Raw genomic sequence first — 26,989 nt, 5'->3', positions numbered from 1 at the left:
GGCTGGTGATAAATTACCAGGCACTGTATCACTTCTCCTCCCTTATCACTGCTTCATAAATCTACCCCTCAGTGTCTTACTTCTGAATAACTTAATTGATATCCCAGCTAAGCACAATATAACATTTATTTAGTTCTTGAAGGAAAGACATAGAAGTAAAGAGGCATGCAGACCAGTTTGAGTTCAAAATTAAGCTAGAAATTCACATGGTGATCAATAAAAACTTTTCTTTTTATTCAGTGATCTCCATAATCAAAGAACTTAAGGGCACTTTGTCTGTGAATATTATGGCAATGTTAACTTTGATCAAAATAAATGTGTATTATCTTTTCCAGATTATGTTATTCATGATGTTTCCTCTGGAGAGGAAGAGAAACGTGCAAACAGCTGGTGTTTGTCATTTTAGACTAATGATGCTGAAGGTCTGGAAACGTTCTTGTGCCATTAAGGCAAAAAGATCTGCCATGAAAAACTCATCTTCTTTTATTTTGCTCTTGTCAAACGTTGAGGACTATGCCAGTAATGTTTGACATTTTCGAAGCAGGTAAAACCAATTCATTTTTTTTAATGAAAATAAAACCGGAACATTTAACTTTCTTCATGTGTGGTGATGCAGTGTATAATGATGCAGTTGACAATTCCAATGAACAACTCTACAATGCATTCAAATTTTAATGCTTTTTAATAGACATATAAATAGAAACAGTAAATAAATGTAGGTTTGAGTGGGTAGAGCACACTGTAAAACTATATGTTTTCTCCACATACATCTTAAGCTTTCTGAGAACAAATTTAAATATAGTAATTCAACTATGATTTCTACACTTATGGGCCCTTGGTGATAATAATAATAATAATAATAATAATAATAATAATAATAATAATAATAATACTATTATTCTCTATATAGAAATTAATGAACAAATTTGCAGCCCTAACCATCAAATAAATGTGCACAAATACATCTTAGAAATATTTTGAGTATATGCACAAAAATACAGACAGTGCTAGAAATTTCATTCATGCACTCATAAATTCTTGTATTGACTGTTGCAAGAGGCTTTCCCTGAGTAGACTTTCACCAATATAATCCATTTTGAATTCAACTACTAGACTTTTTTCTTGCAAAATGTTCTAAGTGCAAAGGTCTGTCATGTTTTACATTGGCTGCCTATATTTTACTAAATAATATATAAAATATTTCCAATAATAAACAAAGCCATAAACACGACTATGCTAACACAGTGTACATCTCTCGTTTCAAAACATCTCCCAACTTGACCCCTTTAATCTACAAAAAAACTGCATCTTTCATTCACATTTCCTTATTTTTTGCACCTATTCAAATTACAACACTTTGTATAAACTACACCTACTCTGCGTAATGTACTTCTTTGAACAATAGGATATTCCTTTAGTCTCAAAACTTTCAAGCACTAAATGCCAAACCATCTTGTTTGTGTGCAGGGCCCTTTTACACCTCTGGGGCACATTCAATGTGGGATTCCGACTATCGAAACGTCCCAGCAGTCAGAATTCTGTGCTGTTTTCAGTCAGGTGGCCTGCAACTCGACAACTTCAATTCAATGTTCCTCCTGTCGAGTGGCGAAAAGTGGGCATGTCAGCAAAAACAATCGAAGATTGTCAAGAAACAGCCGGAAATTTGACAATCCATGGTCACTTCCGATTAACCAGATCCAACTTGTTTTAAAGTCTGATCTGTTTTGTGAAATTTACCTTCAATGCTGTTAAAAAAGGCAGCATTGAATAGGTGTCAGGCATTATTTCTCCTGTCGGAAATAGCGTGCAACATTGAATACTGCCCTTTTTCTGCTTTCTCCCAGTCTTGTTTAATTATTGTCTTCCTATATGTAAAATCCAACTGAATACACTTATTCTGTATAAATAAATGATAACACCTTCCTGAATTAATAAATAGATTTTTTGGAGGTTGGTTGATGTAAACTATACTTTTGAACTATATTTTTATATGTAATTTGAACCACACCTGATGAAGTAAACTAAAATATAAAAAAATAAACATTCTATTGCTGTTGGCTACTACAAATATATGCTACTAATATCTAATTTATCATCATTGCAATTACATTTTATAGTTTTAGAAGGTTGTAGTTCTTTTTAAGTATTTAGCTGTCACCATGATAAAATGTATGCAGACTCTGGCTTTACAATGAAAAATAAATAGACTACCTTTATTCTGCCATGATGCACGTGAAGGAAGTCTCTGATAGTTGTGAGTGGCAACCCTTATGCAAACAATGAAAGATAGTGAACTTGCTATGCTCATTCCCTTAGCAACACCAGTTGCATGTAAAGATCCAGTAAGGAAGATACAATGGAATGCTTGGGGTAGTTTATTGCTATACCTTGAGATGATGCACAGATATACCTTGGGAGATGACATATAGAGGTCAAAGCAAAATAGGTACTCTTTACTTAGAAGGGCGCCCATCTCGGCCATCTCGGGCATTGAATGCACTAAAAAATCGGGTGCGATCAACCGACGAGATGCCCGAGATTTCCCATAGGGAACAATGTTAAATGTCTCAATTGACCCGATTTTCCTGTTCAATGCCTCAATTGACCCAATTTTTCCATAGGAAACAATGTTAAATGGGCCACAGAGGCCAAATAGGCACCCTGGAGTGAATAATGGCCACCCGAATTGTTAACGCCACCCCACGATCAACGTCAACCCGAAGCGTGTCGAGCGCAGCGAGCCCGCGAGGGGCGGCGGTACGCGTCCTACGACCTTTTCATACCCCCACTATCCACGTCGGCGTGGAGTTGAGAATAGAAAGTGTGGCGAGCGCAGCGAGCCACCGAGCCCGAAGCGTGGCGAGCGCAGCGAGCCCCGCGAGGGGACGCGGATACCTTCACAGGTATCCGCGTCCCCTCGCGGGCTTCACAGCTGTCCGCGTACCCTCGCGGGGCTCGCTGCGCTCGCCACGCTTCGGGCTCGGTGGCTCGCTGCGCTCGCCACACTTTCTATTCTCAACTCCACGCCGACGTGGATAGTGGGGGTATGAAAAGGTCGTAGGACGCGTACCGCCGCCCCTCACGGGCTCGCTGCGCTCGCCACGCATCGGGTTGACGTTGATCGTGGGGTGGCGTTAACAATTCGGGTGGCCATTATACACTTCAGGGTGCCTATTTGGCCTCTGTGGCCCATTTAACATTGTTTCCTATGGAAAAATCGGGTCAATTGAGGCATTGAACAGGAAAATTGGGTCAATTGAGACATTTAACATTGTTCCCTATGGGAAATCTCGGGCATCTCGTCGGTTGATCGCACCCGATTTTTTAGTGCATTCAATGCCCGAGATGCCCGAGATTTTTTACTAACGATGCCCACGATCAAAATCGTGGGCGCCCTTCTAAGTAAAGAGTACCGCAAAATACTTTCTGCAGCTCAAGATAACATGTGTGCACCCAGAGAAACACAGGAACTGGAAGTGAGCTCACAGAAGAGGAGAAGTAACATGACACATACATATGGTAATTACTACATCCATATATATCTTACAGAGGTTATTATAACTGTCCAGTAGATGGCAGCAAAGGATAACAAATACAGAAGAACAATATATCAATTAACATCCATACAAAATGGTGGATTCAACTTTAGAACCCTAACTAGGGCAGCACACTCCCCTTCTGGAATCCTAGGATTTCACTTCATCATTTGACATTATGGATTAATGTCCATAAGATAATCAACAAAGGTTCTGATCTGAAAGACAAAATACACAAATGCAAAACACAACAATACTGGACTGTGTAGATGGAGTAGTCCAAAAGACAAGTCTTTCAAGCACGCATCCAGTGATGAAACAAAGTTCTTGAAGAAGAGTTGGCGAGATGTTGAACATGTTTCCACCTCTTCTGATATAGGTTACCAGATGTAAGGTTTTCAGGTGGACTAGGAACAGTTCCAAGTTTTTGAGTGAGACGAGTTGCTGGAGTGAGAATAACAGGGGTCTCTGGATCCAGGGATACAGGAATAAGAGGTCTTTAATTGACAATAGCAGCCAGTTCAGCCAAAAATTGGGTTAGAGTCTCATGGGTAAGCCTTGCAATGACACGTACAAGCTTTAGTTATCTGGAGAAGCGTTCAAAGCGATGACAACCCAAGCCAAATGTATCTTTGGACTTGGTGATAAGGGTACTCATTTCAGGATGAATCTCTGGGTCGTTGTCAGGGACTTGGAGACTGAGGAAATCTTGTATGGAAGTTTCTTCAGGCTGGTTCTGCAAGAACTCTGGACCCATCAACCAAGAATAATTTTTAAAGGCTTTAACAGATGCTGGCCTGGTGGCACAATCTGTAGGATTAAGATGGGATGGAACATAGAGCCATTGTTCAGGTTTAGAGGATTTCCTGATTCTTTCAATGTGGTTACTGACATAAACATAGAAGCATTTTGTCTGGTTGCTTATATAACACAGAACGACCTTGCTATCTGTGTAAAACTGAACATCATCTATGTGAATATCCAACTCATGCTGTATAAAGTCTGCAATCTCTATAGCCAGTACAGTTCCACAAAATTCAAGCTTAGGGATAGAAATAGAAATCCAACATGAGTTTTATTACAAGAGTCTGTTACCTTCAAATAGGTGACAGCTGCCATGGCTTCAGTAGATGCATCTAAGAATAGGTGGATTTTCTTTCTCTGACTTGCAGCAAGAGATGCTGGAGTGTAACATCCTGGTACGTGAATCCCATCGAAGGCTTGTAGAGATTCATTCCAAGACTCCCACCTTTGCTGTTTATCTGTAGGCAGTGGAGCATCCCACTCCTCAATAAACTCTGAGAGCTGTCTTAACAGAAATTTGCCTTGCACGGTAAGGGTGCCACAAATCCCAAGTTGATCATATAGGCTGTTCACCACTGAGTTGACTCTCCACTTGGTAAATGGCTTATCTGCACAAGTTACTTGAAAGCCGGAGGAATCATGCAACAAGTCCCACTGCAAACCCAGACCTCTCTGTACTGGTGGATTGTCTTGGCCTATATTTAAGTCTCTAAGGGGTTTATTCTAGTTCATTCTTTCTGACAAAACCATGTGCACTGCAGGGGGGCAGATGTAACATGTGCAGAGAGAATTAGATTTGGGTGAGTTATTTTGTTTCTGTGCAGGGAAAATACTGACTGCATGATTTTACACTGCAATATAGATCTCACTATGAAGAAAAACCCCACCCAAATCTAATTCTCTCTGCACAAGTTACATCTGCCCCACCCGCAGTGCACATGGTTTTGTCCATCTAAGAAGGATTTTGTCAGAAAGAATGAACTAGAATAACCCCCTAAGTTCTGTGACATAATTGCTGGGTTGAAAGGCTTTTATGACAGCAGCACTATTGGAAGCAATTTTATGTAACCTCTGATGAGCCTTAGAAAGCATACCTTGTGTTCTTTTGAGCAGATCTATAGCTTCCTCTGCCGTAGGTAAGGATTTGAGTGTGTCTTCCACATAGAAGTCTCTTTCAATGAAGTGTCGGGAAAACTCCAGCCCTATAAAGGCCATATGTAGCGACTGTGGGTGAAGGACTGTTACCAAACACATGCACCTTCATGCGGTGTTCAACCATTTCCTGGCTGGTATCATTGTCTTGGTGCCAAATAACCCTAAGGTAATTCCTGTGATCTTGACGTACAATAAAACAATAGAACAATTTGTTCAATGTCTACGGTAATGGCAACTGGCTCCTTTCTGAATCTCATAAGCACTTCTACCAGATTATTGGTTAGGTTCAGACCAGTGAGGAGAACGTCATTTAGAGATATGCCACAATGCTTGGCACTTGAGTCGAATACCACCCTGATCTGCTTGGGTTTGGCGTGTGTGATATACTCCTTGCTCTTGCAAGGGTGGAGCTAGCTCCGCATAGTCATTTTGAAGTATCCTATTCAAAAAGGTCACTAAGTGATCTTTCATTTCAGGCTTGCTTTTTAATGTACGTTGCAATTACATGAATCTGGATAAAGCCTGTTCTCGGTTGTTTGGCAGTCTTGTTCTTACATTCCGAAATGGTAAGGGTGCAACCCACTGATAAGCTTCATCTTTAGAGAATCCACTGTCCATCATCTTAATAAACTCTTTGTCTTCTATGGACAAGTCTATTCTAATGTCATCTTGTGTTGTGCAAAACACTGATCTTCCTAAATCATCAGAAGGTGTAGGAATTACTTCTGGCACCTGGATGAGGTCAGAGAGATTTTTCCTTACTTCATAGTGATGTGAGCATGACTTAAAGTGAGTTGTGCGACCATTTTTGAGCACATACGTTTTAAAGGAGTTGACTTGAGAAGGTTTATGTCTTTTGCCGAGGCACACATCGCCCACAATTACCCAGCCTAAATCGATTCTTTGTGCATATGGGGCGTCGTCTGCACCATTGCAATATTGGTGTACCTTATGGACCCTCAGAATATCTCTTCCCAATAATAGTAGAATGTCAGCATTCATGTCCATAGGAGGAATTTCTTTAGCAAGGTGTTTTAGGTGGGGATGATGATGTGCAGCTTCTGGAGTAGGAATTTCTTCTTTTTCATCAGGTATCTGGTCAAATTCAATTAACGTTGGTAAAGGTATGTGGGTATTCCCCTTGATTGATTATATAACGTAGCCAGTGGCCCTTCTGCCAAAAGTTTCTGTATGACCGGAGCAGGTGTCGAGGGAATATGAATCTCAAAGAATTTAGGTTTTTCTAGTGATCTGTTGCTCTGTTCATCTATAATAACGTAAATTCTGGTGGCTTTCTCAGATTGCCCTTAGAAACATAGAATTTGACGGCAGATAAGAACCATTTGGCCCATCTAGTCTGCCCCTTTTTTATCCTTCAGGTAATCTCAACCCTTTTTGATTTTTTTTTCTTTGTAAGGATATTAAAATGCCTATCCCAAGCATGTTTAAACTGTTCTACTGTCCTAGCTTCTACCACCTCAGATGGGAGGCTATTCCACTTATCTACTAACCTTTCTGTGAAGTAATTTTTTCAAACATTTCCCCTGAACCTACCTCCCTCCAGTTTCAGTGCATGTCCTTGTGTTCTATTACTTATTTTCCTTTGAAGAAAATTTCCCTCCTGTACTATGTTTAAACCCTTCCTATATTTGAATATTTCTATAATTTCCCCATTTCCCTTCTCTGCTCCAAACTATACATGTTGAGACCCTTCTGGGAAGACCTTGATCAGACAAACCTTGGTACAGCATTTGGGATTGTTCTCTTTCCCACATACTTCCATGCATGATGAGGAAACAGTGGTTGTAGTTGAGTCTTGAGCTTGTAGCTCCTCGCCATGCTTTGCAATGGGGTTAGGCACTGTTGAAAGTTGTGTGTTCTCTGGAGGTAGAGTAGGATGCATGGCTATAACGTGTCTGTCACTATTGCATCATTGCACTTGATGATAGCTTTACAATCTTTTACAATGTGGTCTGAAGAGGCACAACACTTGTAACACACTCCAAGCTTTCTCTGCACTCTTGCAAAGTCTTAGCCCTAAGCCCACGACATTCCTTTAGAGGATGAGGCCTTTTATGGATAGGGCACATACGACTGGAGTCCCTTTCTTTAAGAGCAGGAGCATTTTGCTTGGCAGTGGAGGGCACAGTAAGTGGGACTTTAGTCTTTCTGACAGGTACTGTTCTCCTTAAGTCTCTATGTTTGGTAGCAATGTTATCATACCTTGAGGATGATGATGAAGCTGCTGGAATAGATTCAGTGAAGTAGAAGCTGAATGATCCATCTTCCGAGCTTGGTCGGTGATGAATCTGGAAAAGTATGAAAAGGGGGGATAGGACACTTTATGTTCTCGTTTGTACCTTGAACCATGGTCTGCCCATTTCCCTGCATGCTGTAAGGTAGTTTGGACACCACCGGATTCATGCCATGAGCAGTGTCAAGGTAACTCAGTCCTGTCAGATGAGGATCTAACTTGGCTAGCTCTAATTCTTTTAATAGGTCTCTTAGATCCTTGAGCTTGCAGTTGTCTTTGCTAGTTATCTTTGGGAAGTCTTGAAGTCTTTTGAATAAGGCACTTTCTATAGCTTCAGAACTGCCATAAGTCTGTTCAAGTCTCTCCCATGCTGCAGCAAGACCTTCCTCTGAGTGGCCGGTATGAACTGCTCTTAATGTCTTGATGCATTCTGCAGATTCTGGGAGTAACCAGTTGACGAGCAGGTCAAGTTCTTCCTTGGCGGGGGAAGTTAAGATCATGTATTACAGCTTCAAAGGTTGATTTACAGGCTCTATAGTTTTCAGTACAGTCTATTAACTTCGAGAGACTGGTGTTTATAAGCTCTCTGCATATCATATATCTGGTGAGGTCACTGGATAATCTGCTAGTTTGTAGCTGGAAATTGCCTCGTCATTGGTAGGTGGCAGCACCCGTTGCTATGTGGGTATGTCTGCGTTGTAGATTAGGGGTGGCATCGGTATGCGCAAGTTAGAAGCTTCTATTTTGAGAGCTGAATCTTCATGGTAAGCAGGAGGTATGGTTGGTAGTTGCTTTAGAACTTAATCAGCAGTGCAGTCTGCTGGGTTTTCTACTTCTCCTGGGATAAAGTGGTTCAGATCAGTATCATCGCCTAATGCTCGTTCAAGAACTTTCAGTTTGGCTAAGGCAGCTGCTTCCTTTTCCATTTGGAGGATCTTTGCCTCAGCCTTCATCCTTGCCATTTTTTCTCTTACCTCTGCTTGCTTCTTAGCAAAGGAACTTCTGACACTAGCTTCTTCTGCATCTGCACGGAATTCTATTAGCTTCTCATGTAAAGCTGACCTTCTGGAACGAGACCATCTGGCAGATGATGATGTAAGCTTGGTTGAGGTTGATCGATGTGACCTAACTTCTTGTAAGTGTGCGATGCAGAATTCTGCTTTATTTTTAACATCTTGAACTAAAGTATTATTTCTTTGGAGTAGAGTCTCTCTCTCAGCTAGCTCTGCTGAGGCATCATCAAAATCAGAATTACGCAGGAATGTGATGTATTTTGTGAACAGTCTCTGGTAGCGATCATGGGCGGTAGATAAGCAATTCAAAACTGCGGTTAACTCTGCTGCATTGTTGTTAAAGTGTGGGAGAGCTGCTTTGTGGTGTTCCACTCTTTGCCATAAGTCATCTAAATTGTCACGAAATTCATCTCTGGTTGTCTCAAAATTCTCTATAATCTTTTGTGTCGGTTTGAACGCACGTTTATGGCGTACACCTTGTTCTTCAGTAAGCTTGAACCTTCCTGTAAATCTGAGTTATCAGAGGCACGATGGACTTGCTTTTGTCCAGCCACAGAGGAATCCACAGAACCTTTTGTGGCCATGTTATAACTTGCTTAGAACTGCCTCTTGAAGATATAACTGTGCTTTAACTTATAGGTGGAGAGCTGAGTTAGGAAGCACGTGTGGCCATGTGTTCTCATAAGATGGTGGCCAGCTCTAAACTTGCTTGCAGACTATGTGTATACATGCAGATGCTGTAGACTTAGGTTTTCTTTGACTATTCTGCCACCGATGTAAGTGAAGGAAGTCTCTGATAGTTGTGAGTGGCAACCCTTATGCAAACAATGAAAGATAGTGAACTTGCTATGCTCTTTCCCTTAGCAACACCAGTTGCACGTAAAGATCCAGTAAGGAAGATACAATGGGAATGCTTGAGGTAGTTCATTGCAGTACCTTGAGATGATGCACAGATATACCTTGGGAGATGACACATGGAGGTCAAAGCAAAATCCTTTCTGTAGCTCAGGGGAACATGTCTGCACCCAGAGAAACACAAGAACTGGAAGTGAGCTCACAGAAGAAGCGGAGTAACATCACACATACATATGGTAATTACTACATCCATAGATATCTTATAGAGGTTAATATAACTGGCCAGTAGATGGCAGCAAATGATAACAAATACAGAAGAACAATAAATCAATTAACATCCATACAAAATGGTGGATTCAACCTGAGAACCCTAACTAGGGCAGCACAACCATAACCAAAAGAATACTTGGTACTTGTGTAGTTTCACGGAGCCACTAGATAGGATAGATAGGATACTAGATAGGATACGATTTAGTATGCGATTCGACATAAGATATCGCATAAGATATAGTATAAGATTTACTATCCATTTCATTACCCCACTATCCACTAGGGCGTGGAGTTGATTTTATATAGCATGGCGAGCGCAGCGAGCCACCGATCCCGAAGCGTGGCGAGTGCAGCAAGCCCCGCGAGGGTACACGGAATGTATTTTATGGAATTGCATGCAAATTGCTTTGAAACAACATCCGTGTCCCCTTGCGGGGTTCGCTGCGCTCGCCACGCTTCGGGCTCGGTGGCTCGCCACACTATATAAAATAAACTCCGTGCCCTAGTGGATAGTGGGGTAATGAAATGGATAATAAATCTTATACTATATCTTATGCGATATCTTATGTCAAATCGCATACTAAATCGTATCCTATCTAGTATCCTATCTAGTGGCACCGTGAAACTACACAAGTACCGAATACTTTGGTAGTTTTTTAACAGAAAATAACAATTCGGTACTTGTGGAGTATCACGGCTCCCACGACCTGCATCGTATGCAGATCGTATGCTAAAAATCGCATCGCATCGCATCACATGCGATCAAATCGCATGCGATGCGATGCGATCGCACCCGATTTTGCACTGAAATGCATCAGAATGCATTGAAATGTGTATTAAACTTGTGAAATGCCCCCAAATGCCATTTTTCATAGTGCACCACCCCCACTATCAATGTCAACCCAAAGCGTGGTGAGCGCAGCGAGCCCGCGAGGGGCGGGGGTACGCGTCCTACGACCTTTTCATACCCCCACTATCCACGTCGGCGTGGAGTTGAGAATAGAATAGTGTGGCGAGCGCAGCGAGCCACCGAGCCCGAAGCGTGGCGAGCATAGTGAGCCCCGCGAGGTGACGCGGATACCTTCACAGCTATACGCGTCCCCTCGCGGGCTTCACAGGTATCCGCGTCCCCGCGCGGGGCTCGCTGCGCTCGCCACGCTTTGGGCTCGGTGGCTCGCTGCGCTCGCCACACTATTCTATTCTCAAATCCACGCCGACGTGGATAGTGGGGGTATGAAAAGGTCGTAGGACACGTACCGCTGCGCTCGCCACGCTTCGGGTTGACGTTGATAGTGGGGGTGGTGCACTATGAAAAATGGCATTTGGGGGCATTTCATTAGTTTAATACACATTTCAATGCATTCTGATGCATTTCAGTGCAAAATCGGGTGCCATCGCATCGCATCGCATGCCATCGTATGGCATCCGATGCGATCGCATACGATTTTTGAGCAAAAATGCTCAAAAATCGGTAAAAATCGTATCGCATCGTATGCCACTACATATGGCATACGATGGCATACGATGGGAGCCGTGATATTCCACAAGTACCAACAATTCTACAATCTACATTGTATCTTACACTTATTAACTGCACTATAACAACTTATAGAGAACCTACATTATATAATATTCAGAAGTTTGAATGAAGAAGCTGAGCAATGTAGATAACAATATGATGTATACAGTATGTGTATCAAGAAATCTAATCGGTAAAACTCTGCAAGAACAAAGTATCATAGTAGTAAACACTGCTCCAGATTCTGAGATGGGAGTAAAATAAGAATTAGCAAACAACTTTGTACATGAAAAAACATGCAATTACTGTACATTTAATTTCATTAATTGTATTTGTATGCATGCATGGTAAATGCTGGCTGTTTCTGCAAGGAGCACAAAATTGAGTAGAAGCTCTATTTTTACATTGAAAGTTAGATTTTAGTTTGGACACATGCCTCCCAAATCAAGATCTCTTTACACATTTGAAATCTGCCCCACCTGCAGTGCAATATGTTTTTTCCCAGGTGCACAGTTAAAGCACTTGCTCTTTTTCACATTACTGCCATCTCTGAATCAGACCCATTCTCTTTAGTAACCAGGAATAAAATGTGTAACTCTAAAATGATGACATGAATGAGGACTGATGACTATTGAGTTGTTATGCTTTTGAACCCATTCGATCTTAGTAAATTTACCACTTAGTATTGAGATCATTACTGGATTATAAAATCAATGAAATACTGTAAGAAATCTGGCTGCACAATCATACAACATAAGGGAGCAAGAACTGAAACAATGATTTCTATAATAACCTGTGCAAAATATTTTTGACACAATTGATGTTTGTGGAAATGTAAAAAATCATAAGCGGCCTCCAGTAAAAAGAAATTAAATAGTTAACTCAGTAATTATCTACAGCACATCCCCTTATAACGGAGGTCCCCCGGGTCCCCGCCTACTCGCCACCGGTCCCTGATCTTAGAATGGATACATGGCTGCAGGTAGATCAAAAACGGCTAGCAAAAGTGTTGTCATTTTACATTTTGAGTATAAACACAATTGGATGCACCCGGGTTTAAAACCCACTAAAAAACACTTAAAGGTTACACTTACTAAAGCCTCTAAAAATGAAAAGATGTGATGTTGCCCATAGCAACCAATCATATTCTGTCTAGAATTTTCTAGGATGCTATGGGCAACTTCACCTCTTTTCATTAGTAGAGTCTTTAGTAAGTGTGCACCTTAGTAAGCAACCCACCTGGAGTTTAAACTAAAAACTTATTATGCCTTAACCACTTTGGTGGTATGCACAGAAGTTTTCTGGGCTGAGCTGCAGTGCTGCAGCGGCCGTTCCACAATATGTAGGTGAGTGCCAGTGGTGGCTCCAGCAGTGCACAAATGGCGCACCACCATCTGGTACCATCTGTCAGCAACACCCTCCCCCATCGCTCACCTGCCTGCCACAGAAATCATACACTGGGCACTCCCCCATCCCCACGAGTGGAAGTTTGGGCCGCTCGTTAGCACTCGTGGGTTTTTGCGCCCGAACACTCAAATTCTCGGGCTCCCAAACACACAAATGCTTGCCCCCCCCCCCCCCTTCGAGCGGCTACAGACAGCCAAAGCCATAATCAGCAGCCCCAGGGGAGCAGGGACTGCAGCAGAAGGCAGCGGCTGCAGCTTAAGTGGTGAAGAGTAGTTATTAGAGTCAGTGTACAATCATTTTAGAAGTAAACCTCTAAATGTTTCTTGTTCTTAAAGTAAGTTTTAAAATAGAAAATTTTGGTTCTAACATTTCACAAAAATAATTCAAATGTAGGGCCAAATGTAATATGGTGTGAGAAGTTGGGCCTGATTCTGGTTCTCTTGCAAAAGCAAATTATCTCTCTAATGGAGAAAACCATGTGCACTGCAGGTGGGGCAGATATGCATTGTACAAAGAGAGTTAGAATTTGGTGGGGTTTGTACTTCAAACTGATATCTATATTGCAGTGGAAAAATAAAGCAGACAGTATTTACTCTGCACAGAAACAAAATAACAACCAACTCTAACTCTCTCTGCACATGTTACGTCTGCCCCACCTGCAGTGCACATGGTTTTGTCCATTAGAGAGAGAATTTTCTTTTGCAAGTGAACCAGATTCGGGCCCTTTGGGAGAGTTTTCCCAATCAATTACATGTCAAAATGAACCTGGTTTTTCAGTGTAAATGATTGTTGCTTTAAAAAAAAATGGGAAAACTCTCCTAAAATCTCTCACTTTCTAGTTCTCACACCCTTTTACATTTGGCGCATAGTCTGAAGTACAGAATGTACAGTAATTTTAAGAATGTTAGATGAATGACTACTAACAAGTTTACTTGTAAATGTCAATGCTCTTACCATGTGCCATCCTGGATAGAGGTAGTCTGTTCCAACAAATTCAAAATAGTGAGCCAGTCCTTCCTTAAGCCACACATCTTCCCACCATACCGGCGTTACTAGGTCCCCAAACCACTGTAAAACAAAGTATGCCTTGTGAGTTCCAGATTACAACAACTTTACACCTGCCGTGTCTGCGCTGCTATATCAGTTTCATGTAGAGCACAATTAATAATGAATGCTGTCCTTTTTATAACTTATTAATCAGAGAGAGGTACTAAAACCATAGTTACAGAATCTGAAGGATAGTAATAAATCATTAAATCAAATTTCCTGAAGTGATTATTACACAACTACACATTGTATAATCTAAGAATAAACAACATATTAGGCAGTTAAAATGAATGCATGCATAAACATATTTCTATTTATAAATATTAAGTCAGTATGATATAATTTGCTTTATAAATGAACACCAATGACCTTTACGGCAAGCAGGTACATTCGTACATGCCCTCTGATTGTATGCAAGTCAGAACAATTTAAGGTCCATTGAACTGAAACAAATCTAAAGAAATACATATGTTCGGTATCTATGTACTGTATAAATATTATATATCTCAGAAAATAGGAGCATATACTATTTATCAAACTAATTGCACCTAATTAATTACAGAAAAATATATATATTATCTATTATCTTCTAGAAGGGGCTAAATAAATGAGAAGATTCTGGTTGGTTGCCCTTAGCAACATCCCATGCGAAATAGAACTAGCATCTTAAGACATTTTTTGACAGAGTGAACTTACAAACTCTACTTCACAATTCTGTTGCCCTAGACACATTAAATGGTGTTGACAGCATCAAGCTTTTAGTCGAAGTTCATCATACGTATATAGACACTATACTATGCGGTTTTGAATTTTATTCTTTACTAGTTAAAAGCTTGTCAGGATGACGGCTTAGTTCCTATCTGCTCCTACCTCCAATCTCTGTCTTCACAGCTCCTTCTCTCCATATCCATCAAGTTTGAAACAGATAATTTTGCTTTCATTTTCTGTTAAGGAGTAATTTGGTTCATCAAGTGGCCTTCAGTGGTCACAGGTGCTACTTCACCTCATAGAGGTGAGGAGGAGTAGTTAGCCTTTTCTATATATGTATATATAGATACAGAAGTACCAACACACTCGCCATTCCTAAGAATGGGGTGCAAACAGCACCCACTTCCCAGGATGGGGTGCATTGGCCTGTGACCACACACTCTAGTAAATACAAACACAGGGGGCCCAGCACTCACTACAACAAACTAACTCACCTTAACATTCAAATAATCAATTAAATAAATAATGGGGTTTTAGTTCATGAATTGATCAATGCATTTAAGCTTGCGGCCCATCGCCAAGTGTGTGGTCACAGGCCAATGCACCCCATCCTGGGAAGTGGGTGCTGTTTGCACCCCATTCTTAGGAATGGCGAGTGTGTTGGTACTTCTGTATCTATATATTTGGGTTGATTTTTAATTAACCTCTGTTACTGTGGTCATAGCTTTCTCATGCACCCTAGATAAGCTCATTTACCTGAAACCTGTGACAGCTGCCCCTTTAATACTAATTCAAGTGCTGTGTTTGGGATGGTCTCACCTTTTAAAAGCCATAAGGACATGGCAGTTGAGCTTTAACCCAGGAAAATAACACATGTTCATTTTAGCTATGATGTGCAAACAGTTGCCAGGTTCCCATAAAAATCAGTTGTTAGTGTAGGACTTGCAGTGAAATGGGGTCCCTTGGCGATGGGCTGCAAGCTTAAATGCATTGATCAATTCATGAACTAAAACCCCATTATTTATTTAATTGATTATTTGAATGTTAAGGTGAGTTAGTTTGTTGTAGTGAGTGCTGGGCCCCATATATATATATATATATATATATATATATATATATATATATATATATATATATATATATATATATAAAGCATGATGCATATGGCTGTATGTTGAAAAAGGTAATTGTACATAGTGATTGAAGATCACAGATGGTAGAACTCTTGATGGACGCACATCTATTAGTTTTCTTATTTATGTATACATATTTACATTGAGATTTGCATGAGTATAAAGCATTTGGGAAGGTCACATTAAAGCTGTGTACACATATTACCAATTAATCTGATTATTGGATTAAATGGCTCAGATAAGCTGTGTAGTGTGTACCCAGCTTGCCCCCCTTTGACCCTCATACACAAAAAATAGCTTAGTATGTACATTCTTCAATAGGATCAAGAGGTCAGCAGATTAGATATTATATATATATATATATATATATATAGAGAGAGAGAGAGAGAGAGAGAGAGAGAGAGAGAGAGAGAGAGAGAGATAGATCCCTGACGACGGCGGGTTGTACCCGAAATATGTTGGATATTCAATAAAAAGTTGCTGTTTTTCACTACATAAGAAGTCTACCGAGTGCCGCTTGATTCCCGCTTGTACTGTATATGTGGCCGTGTAACGACCTAAGTAGGAACCGGAGCATTTAACTCTTTAAATGGAGAGGGGATGCTGGGCAATCCTGCTGCTTTTATATATATATATATATATATATATATATATATATATATATACAGTATAGAGAGAGAGAGAGAGAGAGAGAGAGAGAGAGTGTCAGAGATGGAGAAAGGGAAAGTGTCAGGGAGAGAAACAGAGATATCAGAGAGAGATATCATGTTGGAACAGGAGAGAAAGAGATTGTCAAGGAGAGAGGGATGAGAGAAAGGGGGAATGATTAGGAGACAAACTACCTGACAGCACATGTCTCTGAGAGATATGGGGGAAATTTACTTAGAATATGAAAATCCGTATTCGTATTCTTAATACGAATGAATACAAATGCATACGGCTGTTTTAGCCATATGCAAATTCGTATTCCGGAGGAAAATGTACTAATCAGTTGTATTTGACCGATTCGTGTTTTCCGATGGCGTATGAATTTGTCTTTTTTTCCAATACGAATTTGCATTTTAAAGACAAATTCGTATTTTTAAATACAAATTCATATTTTTAAATACAAATTCATATTTTTAAATACAAATTCATATTTTTAAATACAAATTTGTATTTTTAAATACAAATTTGTATTTTAAAATACAATTTCGTATTGGCAGCCTGCATGGATCAGTCAGATTCATGCCAGCTTCCGTGTAAAAAAAAATAGAAAAAAAAAAATAGTTAGAAAAAAAGGTGTGGGGTCTCCCCCCCACAGCCATAACCAGCCCCAGGATCACAGAGCTGGTCCTGGTTGTAAAAATCAGGGGAAAAATTGAATAGGGTTCCTCTTATTTTTTACAACCAGCACCAGGCCCAAGGGCCGGGGGGAAGCCTTTTTATACAAGTCTCCCCAGCCAAAGCTTTAACCCCCTGACCGATCAGAATGGACAGGGGTCCTGGGGGAGTGGGGACCCCCCAATGAAGGAGTCTCCCCTCCAGAACTTACCTGTCCATGCTGAAGCCTGGGGCTGTCCTCGATGCCCCTGGGTGGTGGGCATCGAGCTGATGAAATGTGTAAAAAGGGTATCATGGGAAGAGAAAGATAGACAGTGCCAGTGGAAGAGAAATATAAATATAGAAGAAAGAGGTTCTCAGTAAGAGAGAGAGAGAGAGAGAGAGAGAGAGAGAGAGAATGTGAAAGACATTCGGTAGAAAGTGAGAAAGAGATAGAGAGAGAGAGACAGGACCGGGGAAAAAGAGAGAGTGTGTCGTGAATCAAGAGAAATTACTATAGAGACAAAGTGTCATGAAGGGAGAGAGAGATAGTGTCAGGCAGAGAGAAATATACATAGAGATAAAAGTCAGGGAGAGAGATAAAGAGAGAAAGAGAGATAAAGAGAAAATGTCAGGAAAGAGATTGTGTCAGAGAGAGAGAGAGAGAGAGACAGTGTCAGAGGGAAAGGGGAGAGAGAGACAGTGAGGCAATGAACAGGTGACACTATGTTAAAACAGCACAGGTTTCTGATATGGGTGGCGCTTCCTGGCATTAGATCCTTCACCATTAATACCCACAAATTGTGGTACTGCTCTGTTTGCTACAGGGAGCTGGCCAGATAGGGTCAGAGTGGGTGGGCCAGGCTGTGGTAATGTTTGCTAACATGTGGCCGCCCCACCCTTCCCTACACCATTGGCAGCTATGCTGTCAGTGGTGGCCATTTCCTCTAGTGACTGGGTGTGAAGGGGAACAGCAGGCATTGGGGGCAGCTATCTAATGGGTGTAAGTGGAGCTGTGGGCCCTGAAATGCAGCTCTGGCCCCATATCAGCTGCATCTCCTGCACCCATGGCAGTTATGCCAGTAAATATGAGATACATTAATAAATTGTGAAAAACTCATGACACAATAAATGGTCACTTTATCTGAAAATGAATATGTAAACAATAAAAAAGAATGATCAGACATTTTCAGATTCTACCATCTACATTTACAAATATCTAGGTGCTATTTTATATTTAAAAATGTGATAATCACTTCCAATGGTTCTTTTGAAGCATTCTTTCTAAAGGTGTACGACATGCTGATTGCACAGTAGTGCATCATTCTTTTCTGGTTTGGAAGCCTATGATTATGGTTTTTACCTGCTAAAAAGAAAGCTTTTTGTCCCTCTAGAAACTTTACTCAATAACATTTGTGCTAACTAGATACTGCTAAGTGCACTTTGTAAAATGAACGAGACTAAACTATGTCACATAACTACTTTTACAAAGTTTATAAAGATCTTTCATGCTGTCAAAAGTGGAACATTGTGTGCATACACAAGACTGATGTTTATCAATTATTAATAGAGGTTAGATAGAAAGTGTAACTGAGCAACATAAATCTACTCTTTGAGTTTTTCAGGATGGGTTAATGTCAAGCTGATTTCAGCCAAAACAAAGTTTGACATGTACATGAAACTTGGCCAGCACATTCTGGTACTGCAATAAATCAGTTTTCTGGACTTATGCTCTGCCATATCTCAAACAAAATACTATAATTGGAAAAAAGTTAGAGAAACATTGGCTGAAATGCACAGGAAATGGGCTATGGTAATAAAGTCACATTTACATCTTAATAGGCAATTTTACATCTATATAGAGCTATTTTTTTGTCCATATCAACAGTTATAAATGTTTTAGCTTTTGTTACAATGTTATGTGTGACTAGAAAGGGCAATCAATGGCATATATACTGATGATAAAGGTGGGCATTCCGAATCTGCACATAAAAAGGTGACTAATATTTTTTTTATTTCAAGCATCAAATATGAGCATATAAGCAAAATTTTGTTCAGGCTACACTGAAATATGTTAGGCACTGTGTAATTTTTCATATATAAGTTGACATGAATGTTACTTAAACTGGGTACACTAATTGATAAATCTGGTTCCATATCATCCACATAACAGTGTGTACACACTACTGCATGTTTCTGTGCATTTAATGATCTGCCTGCATGACAAGCAGTTTCAAAGATGTCTCATGCTCATGTGGTCACTTAATGATATAGCCCACAATCGTACTACTGTATATCATTCAGTGGGTATGGCAGACCAACATATTTTCCCATTGGCCATGACATCGGCCACAATCCAGGATTATCTATCTGTACCAAGATTTAGAAATGTTATCAGTTTTACTGGATTTGCTAGAAAATGCAGTGTATAAAGTGTTTCAACTAGGTGTCACGGACCGGCCGCAATGCTTATCCATCTGTACCATGTGGTAGGGGTCTCCAGATTCCTCCATTCAGTTTGGTATGTCTTCAGCAGCACACCAGTGCAGTCTTCTTTTACAAGGTTAATTTTTCATTGCAAAGTGTCTGCAGGTGCCACCATCATCACAAAGTCAGCCTATGGAAGCCAATTGTTCTACAGTCAATCAGAGAGAACCCGGTGGTTCGAATCTAATACATTGACTGCAGACAGATGCCAGTACAATGCTTATCACTTGTCCTGAGCTCCTGTGTACCCAATAAGACTGGTATTTTCCCTGGTCATTAATGCATTTACAGCATGCTGTTTACTGCAACATTCCAAGTTTGCATTTCTTCAGCCAGTCCAGTAAGTTTTGTGAATATTCTGTTCCTGCTTTCAGTCTGCGTTTCAGCCCACTGTTTTCAGCTTTATTCCAAGTCTGCATTTCTTCAGCCGGTCCAGTGAGTTTGGTGAATATTCCAGTTCTGTTCCTCTTAAGTCTCCATTACAGCCCCCTGTTTTATGCTTTATTCAAACTCAGCATTTCTTCAGCCAGTCCAGCGAGTTTGGTGAATATTCCGGTTCTGTTCTTGCTTCAGTCTGCAATACAGCCCCATGTTTTCTGCTTCATTCCAAGGCTGCATTCCTTCAGTCCAGTCCATTGAGTTTGGTGATTATTCTGGGACTCTTTTGCTACAGTCTGTCGCTTTCTTCTTCAGTCTGTTCCAGTAAATCTTATGTACTGCTTTTTATAATACAGTCTGACTTTTTCAGGAAAATTGACTAAGCATATTCAACTATTGTGAACATTGTTTATGAATAAAACCTATATTCGACCTACAAGATTTCATCCTCCTTTTGCCATCACTTTGGTCTCTCCAGCCACATGGTCGAATTCGCAAATCAATACAGATCTGATGCTAAGCTTATTCTGAAACTGTTTTATTTACATTGATATGTTAATAAGATGCACAATCAGACATTTCTTATGGCGACTTATCCAGAGTCATGTACAGAATATAGTCGTGATGCATATCATTTTAATCAGCATACGCTGCCTGTGCATCATATAAGCATCATTCTTTGCAGCTGGATTGCAGATGGATTTAATTAAAAAATTCATACAAAAAGATATGGCTTGACTAGCAGGGCTATTTAACATACAATGTGGACACAGTTTCTGTAGATACAATTAAGAGAAGCAGAACTATTTTACTCTAGATAATGCAAACCCCAAAAAGTTTTATTTTATATTGATTGTACTTCAAATGCTAATATCAATTCATGAAATAATTTGTGCTTCCTGTGTTTTACTGTGCATTACCTAAAGACCTCATCCAGTTACCACATTATATGCCTACGTAGATTGTTGTACTGTGAACTGAAACCCAAAGTAGGAGAGAGTTTGTAGATGCGGCAGACTATGGTATGTGAAGGTGGTGAAATTTCCTAAAAAGCACTAACAATTTAAAGGTCTACAGAAGCCCATTACAACTAGGGTGGCTAATCCTGGTACTGATAGCATTCTGGGATTTTGCCCTGAAATTGGTGGGATTTAATTCCGGGATCAGTGAGTGCATGCACATTTTTTGAGTGGGTTTTTATGCCCACTCAATCCACGGGGATCGCGTGTCACGGTGGAGGTGGTGAGTGCATTTAAATGTTTGTTGTCATTTTTAAAATTGTTGTCCTGACGAAGGGAATAACAATAAAGTTCCCGAAACGTTGACTGAAGACCGCGGTGAGGTCTCCATTATTGGTTGGCTTGGAGTGCCAGTTGCGGGTGTATTGATCCCTAGGAGGAGTATAATTGACAGAACGTGGCACCCTGATGCTGTTTGTGTTTGGCTGGAGTACTGGATCGCTTTAGAGGAGTTATATATATATATATATATATATATATATATATTATATGTTTTTACCTAAAAAATACAATTGTCTTTCTCACAAAAGTAATATATAACATTGACATGTTGTTTTTACATAAATAAATCATTTAACTTTACCTACCTGATGACAAATTTCATGCACGATAACCATAGTGACATCAAGTAAGTAAGCTATTGAAGATATTCGTTGATCAAGAAGAATTTTCTGCTCCACAAATACGCTTAATCCCCAGTTCTCCATAGCAGCATAAGGATGTTTAGGTACAGCTAATAAATCTAAGATAGATGAAAAAAAAAAAGATTCCAATAGTATCCAGTGTTTTTTAAATCTGAAAATATCAATATATATATATATATATATATATACAGTATTTATAAATATATACACACAATATATATATAATTATACAATTTGGATCATGTAAAAACAGAAAAGCAGTATAGGTTCATTTATCTGAAAACACATTAATTTTACAATGTTAGAAAGTAAAGTAAAAAGGATATCATTACTGTTTTTGATTAATTATTAGAATGCCAAGTAGAGTTTGAGGATACTAGTATAGTGTGTGTGTGTGTGTGTGTGTGTGTGTTTGTGTAGAAAGAGAGATAAAAAAAGTTTAACACAAGCAAAAGGTTGACATGATAATAGTAGACACATTTTTTTATCTTTACCATCTATTTGGACTACAATTGGCAATGGTAAAGTGTGGTAGTGCAGTGAGGCACTCGGCCCGAAGCACGACAAGCAAAGCGAGCCATGCAAGGGGAAGCAGCACACATCCATGGATAAATCAGCCTTTTCAGTGCTGACTTTTTCCTCGTGTCTACATTTTTCCAGTGTCAACTTTGTGCATTTCTTTTCTTGGTTGACTGTCAACCTAATTAGCATCGACCCCATGACCAACACTAGATAAATAGATATATAAATGTATATATATATATATATATATATATATATATATATGGGTATAACAGGAGAGAAATGGGAAGGAGCGCTTCCTAGTGTATTAAAAGAGTATTTATTGCACATAAAAGGAGATAAAAACTCCAAGGTACATAACAGTAATGCCCGTACCTAAGGAAACAACACTGTGGACTGGTTACCACACGGCTTGATAATAATACATCAGGCAAAACAGCTCACTCGTATGGGCGACCTCCGTGTCCTGGGGAACTCCGAAACGACAAACGCTGGCTTGCGTTGCAGAAGCGGGGGAGTCCAGTGGCAGGGGCGACCGTCGGGAGAGCACAGCTGGTGGAGCGAGGTAGGCCACGCCCTGACGCGTTTCGTCACTGGGACTTCGTCAGAGGGCGTCTCTGACGAAGTCCCAGTGATGAAACGCGTCAGGGCGTGGCCTACCTCGCTCCACCAGCTGTGCTCTCCCGACGGTCGCCCCTGCCACTGGACTCCCCCGCTTCTGCAACGCAAGCCAGCGTTTGTCGTTTCGGAGTTCCCCAGGACACGGAGGTCGCCCATACGAGTGAGCTGTTTTGCCTGATGTAATATTATCAAGCCGTGTGGTAACCAGTCCACAGTGTTGTTTCCTTAGGTACGGGCATTACTGTTATGTACCTTGGAGTTTTTATCTCCTTTTATGTGCAATAAATACTCTTTTAATACACTAGGAAGTGCTCCTTCCCATTTCTCTCCTGTTCTACCCAGATTCACATAATCCCTTGGACCCGGGATTCACCATATGGGACAAGGAAGCTGCAGTCTCATCTAAGACTTTGTGTGCAATTACTATCCCTGCTCAGGTGCAGGTGATTTACTGGACTTTCCGATACTTCGACACTCCTGCGCTCATACACCCACCATCTGTCCTATATATATAATTTTATTATACATTAGGCATACTGCTCCAGAAAAAAAATGTACTGTAAAAATATAGATTTGTAGATTTGTAAATATGCAGATTTTATTACATTAAATTATTTGTAAAATACTAATGATCTCTGTATATAAGGCTGAATAATCATAAAAACAAGTTGCAATGGATTGTTCTTGTTCCTCTGTGTTAATCATGCTTAAGGTACTGCTGTAACACTGTTCTAAGCAATGGAATAACAATAGCCACATTGACCCCACAGTCACGGGGAGGCACTGAGTAAGTGTGGGCGCCGGGGGTCTGCTGTGCTATCTATACGCTGCATTTCTGCCAGGGCCCAGGACCTGCATATCTACTTGGCTGTGGTCCCGGCTCTCCTACTGGCAGGCTCCTGTTAATGAAAAATAGCCAAAACAAAATGTCCTCCCCCTTACAGCAGACACTTTTAGAGGATGCTAGAGGAGGCGTCAGACTCCTCTAGCATCCTCAAAAACAATCTGCTGTTAGGGGCAGCCATTTAGTGAGGGTCATTTATTTTATGGGGGGTAGGGGGCTGTCAAAATCTCCAGCAGGGGGGGGGGGGGGCACTCAATTTATAGTTACTGGTTCCAAGTATTCTCAGACAATCTTCAAGATAAAAACATGGTCTCCTTCCTAACTGGAAGCCAGTCACAAAGAAATGCTCAGAGTAACATAAAAGCCTGACATTGTACATGTATAGGAGAGAGGTGGATATTGCTAAGTTATTGGCTAAACTACATTGGATGAAAATTAACTGCACATACACAGCTTTAACCAATTTCTGTACTAACATGTTTTGTGAATACTGTATTTATACTATTGGGGTGTTTGCCTGCTCCTTAGCTTTGTATATAATTTCTCATTTATAAATTAGCTATATTTTTATTTGCAACTCTCTATTTTAAGAATACTACAATTATCAGCCTGTTCTGCCAGTTTCTAACTTAGCCTATCTTTAAAGCTGAAGTTGTCTCTGCCATTTCTATTCTAAATATCTCTATCATTAGCATATTCCGTTGGTAGTTTTTAAATAAATAATACTAATCCTTCTACTTTAATAAACCATGCTTTTTATGTGCCAATATGTAAAACCACAGCAGCATAACAATATAACCAGTATACAAATAAACAATGCATAAATAAAGTATAACCTACAAAACTAAAATATATGTGTTGTAAGTGTGAGGAAGACGATATTTGTTTCCTGATCAAAAGTGGGAAGGAGTTGTTAACTAACTAAAACATATATTAATAGTATAAAATTCCTTCTCATAATAAAGCAATAATTTAGTTGCCTATTTTATAAATAGTGAATATAAATACTATGTACTCACACTACTTATTGCTGGCAATTTGATTTCAGCACTATGGACAGTAAAGACATATAGTATAATAAATTCTTAGATTTTTAGGAATGCCTTCATGCATTTATTAAAATTTTATTGGAAAGGTGAACACTTAAAAGTTTAGTGCATTTTCAAGATTCTTTCTGCATTAGATATTAAAATGATATGATGTAGAGGAATACTGATTAAACATACTTATTCTAATTTATGCAAAATGTCTAACCCATCTATAAGAAAAAACTTAGTGATCTCATTTAATAGGATTAGTACTTAACGTCAATATGCGCTGTTGCATGCTAATGTGATGTACAGTATTTGCGCTTTCATTTTCAATGAATGAAAGAGATTTACACCCATTTTGATACATATTAGAGTTTGATGGTTCATTCCTCCTGATAGAAAAACTGTACCATACTGTTAGTGCATTAGTAATTAGTTCTTTATCTTTAATAGTTTAATAGTGTATAATGTTCATAAGTGGTTTATTATCATAAGTAAGGTTATGTTTAGCATATATATCAGTAACGCTGACCTACATAAACCTATATAGACCTACATAAACATGAATTATCAGCTGCCATGCTGCTGCTTCAGTCTTTATTGGTGTAGCTACTTGTCTGTGGGGGGGGGGGGGGGGGAGTCTCAGATCTCTTATTGCAGGGCTGGGCAATTGCGGCCCTCCAGATGTTGATGAACTACACATCCCAGGATGCTTTGCATTCATTTTGCTATGTGGCCAAGCTGAAACGGAAGCAAGGCATGCTGGTATGTGTAGTTCATCAACATCTGGAGGGCCGCAATTGCCCAGCCCTGTCTTATTGCTATGGAAGCTTTATAAATATTTTGATATGTCAGTTTGACTAAGGTCTAAGTACAGTTGCCATAAAGGTGAGAAAATTAATAGCACTGAAAACCTTTGATAATAAGAGTATTTTATTTCTATTTCATTCAACAAGTTCTCCATTTCACCATTAACATATATGTGTACTAGTGTTCATTCTAGCACCCACTATCTTTGAAAACCCACACAGTTCCTCTTCCCTACCTGAGGTGTCGCTGTCTGCTGTAGTGCTTCTAGCACAGTGTGGTCTGTATATCAGCACTGATATGCCTACCAGACCTGTGCTAGAAACACCACAGCAAAAAGCGACACCCCAGACAGGGAAGAGGAACTTCATAGGTTTTCAAAGATAGTGGGTGCTAGAATGAACAGTACGTATACCATAGTTTATTCTATTCAAACTTGATACCAAAAACATTTTATTGCTGAAGCAATACATAGATTTTTTGAAATAATAAAGTGTAGGTACAATGTGAGTACTGAAATCAAATGCAAGCTATCCAAGAAAGATGTACTTTCTGTTTTCTCTGGAGTTGGGCATCACTAAAACCCGGAATCGTTCTACAAACAAGTTGTGTGGATGAATATTATTTCATAAAATTATACACGTCACATGACAATCTACAGTACCTACTGTACATTAACAAGGCAAGATCCTATGAATCTATTATTAGCTGTAAATTAGTGTAGTTTCTCAGACAGTGCCACACGAATTCTGCCCTTTACGTGATACTGTACTTGCATGAGAAGGCAACTAACTGCCTTGAACAGTATCATCATATCCGTCTTCTTAAATGCTATTTGCTGCTGTGACTATTCAGAGCTACAGGTTATTTTTTCATATTCAGCAGCTTACAAAGTGGGACATACTGTATAAAGAGAAATAACAGGAACAAGTTGGGAGCATGAACTTGACTAGTCCTTCCACTACCTGTCAGTATGTGGCTTTCCACTTATTCCATTCTCCTCCTTACATTAGGCCAGATGCACCGAGCTCCAAAATAAAAAAAAGAGGAGATAAGTGATAATGCAGCAGCCAATTAGCTACTCACTGCCAGGTCACAGGCTGTGTTTGAAAAATGACAGTTGGGAGCTGATAGACTGGTTGTTTATCACTCTCTACTTTATCCTTTTTTGAAGCTTAGTGCATCTGGCCCATTATGACACATGGCCACCCTCATATGCAGCACTTACACACAGATACACAAATACTGTAGATTAGCCTGCGACAAGCTCAGCAGATACATCTGCTTTAGGTCCAATTGTACTAAACCTTGAAACATTATAAAGTGCAAAGTGTTAGGGCCGGGCCACACACAGCGGCCAAGCGGGCCTGATCAGTGGGACCCAAATGGCTGCAATGTGGAAGGTGGGGTGACACATAGTTGTGTGTAGATGACAAACCCCAGGACATTTGATCAATTCCAGGATTGAAAAAAATGTAAATCTCGGGATTCCTGGGATCCCAAAATTTAGTTACAGAATATTTTTCACACGTGCAGCAGGGCTCCAGTCCTCCTCTGTCCACTGCCCTGTAGTAAATTCAGTGGTGGCATGCCTCTGTAGTGGTGGTCCCTCAGCTCTCCCTCCTCCAGTTGG

The 26,989-nt window shown here is 40.0% G+C and overlaps 1 protein-coding gene across 1 annotated transcript in view; it reads right to left on the bottom strand.

The window, feature by feature from the left end:
* Positions 1-26,989, bottom strand: part of TRHDE (thyrotropin releasing hormone degrading enzyme) — a 619,915-nt gene that overhangs the window by 240,447 nt on the left and 352,479 nt on the right. Inside the window, exons 4-5 of the mRNA XM_083182555.1 lie at positions 21,475-21,629; positions 13,768-13,881 (exon numbers count right to left, since the gene is read on the bottom strand). Coding sequence (XP_083038681.1) covers positions 13,768-13,881; positions 21,475-21,629 — 269 coding nt within the window. The remainder of the gene's footprint in view (positions 1-13,767; positions 13,882-21,474; positions 21,630-26,989) is intronic.

Source organism: Crinia signifera, chromosome 4 (assembly GCF_055691185.1).
Source record: "Crinia signifera chromosome 4, ASM5569118v1, whole genome shotgun sequence".
NCBI classification, from domain to species: Eukaryota; Metazoa; Chordata; class Amphibia; order Anura; family Myobatrachidae; genus Crinia; species Crinia signifera.
The sequence above is the reverse complement of the archived record's forward strand: the minus strand, read 5'-3'. Positions and strand labels throughout refer to the sequence as shown.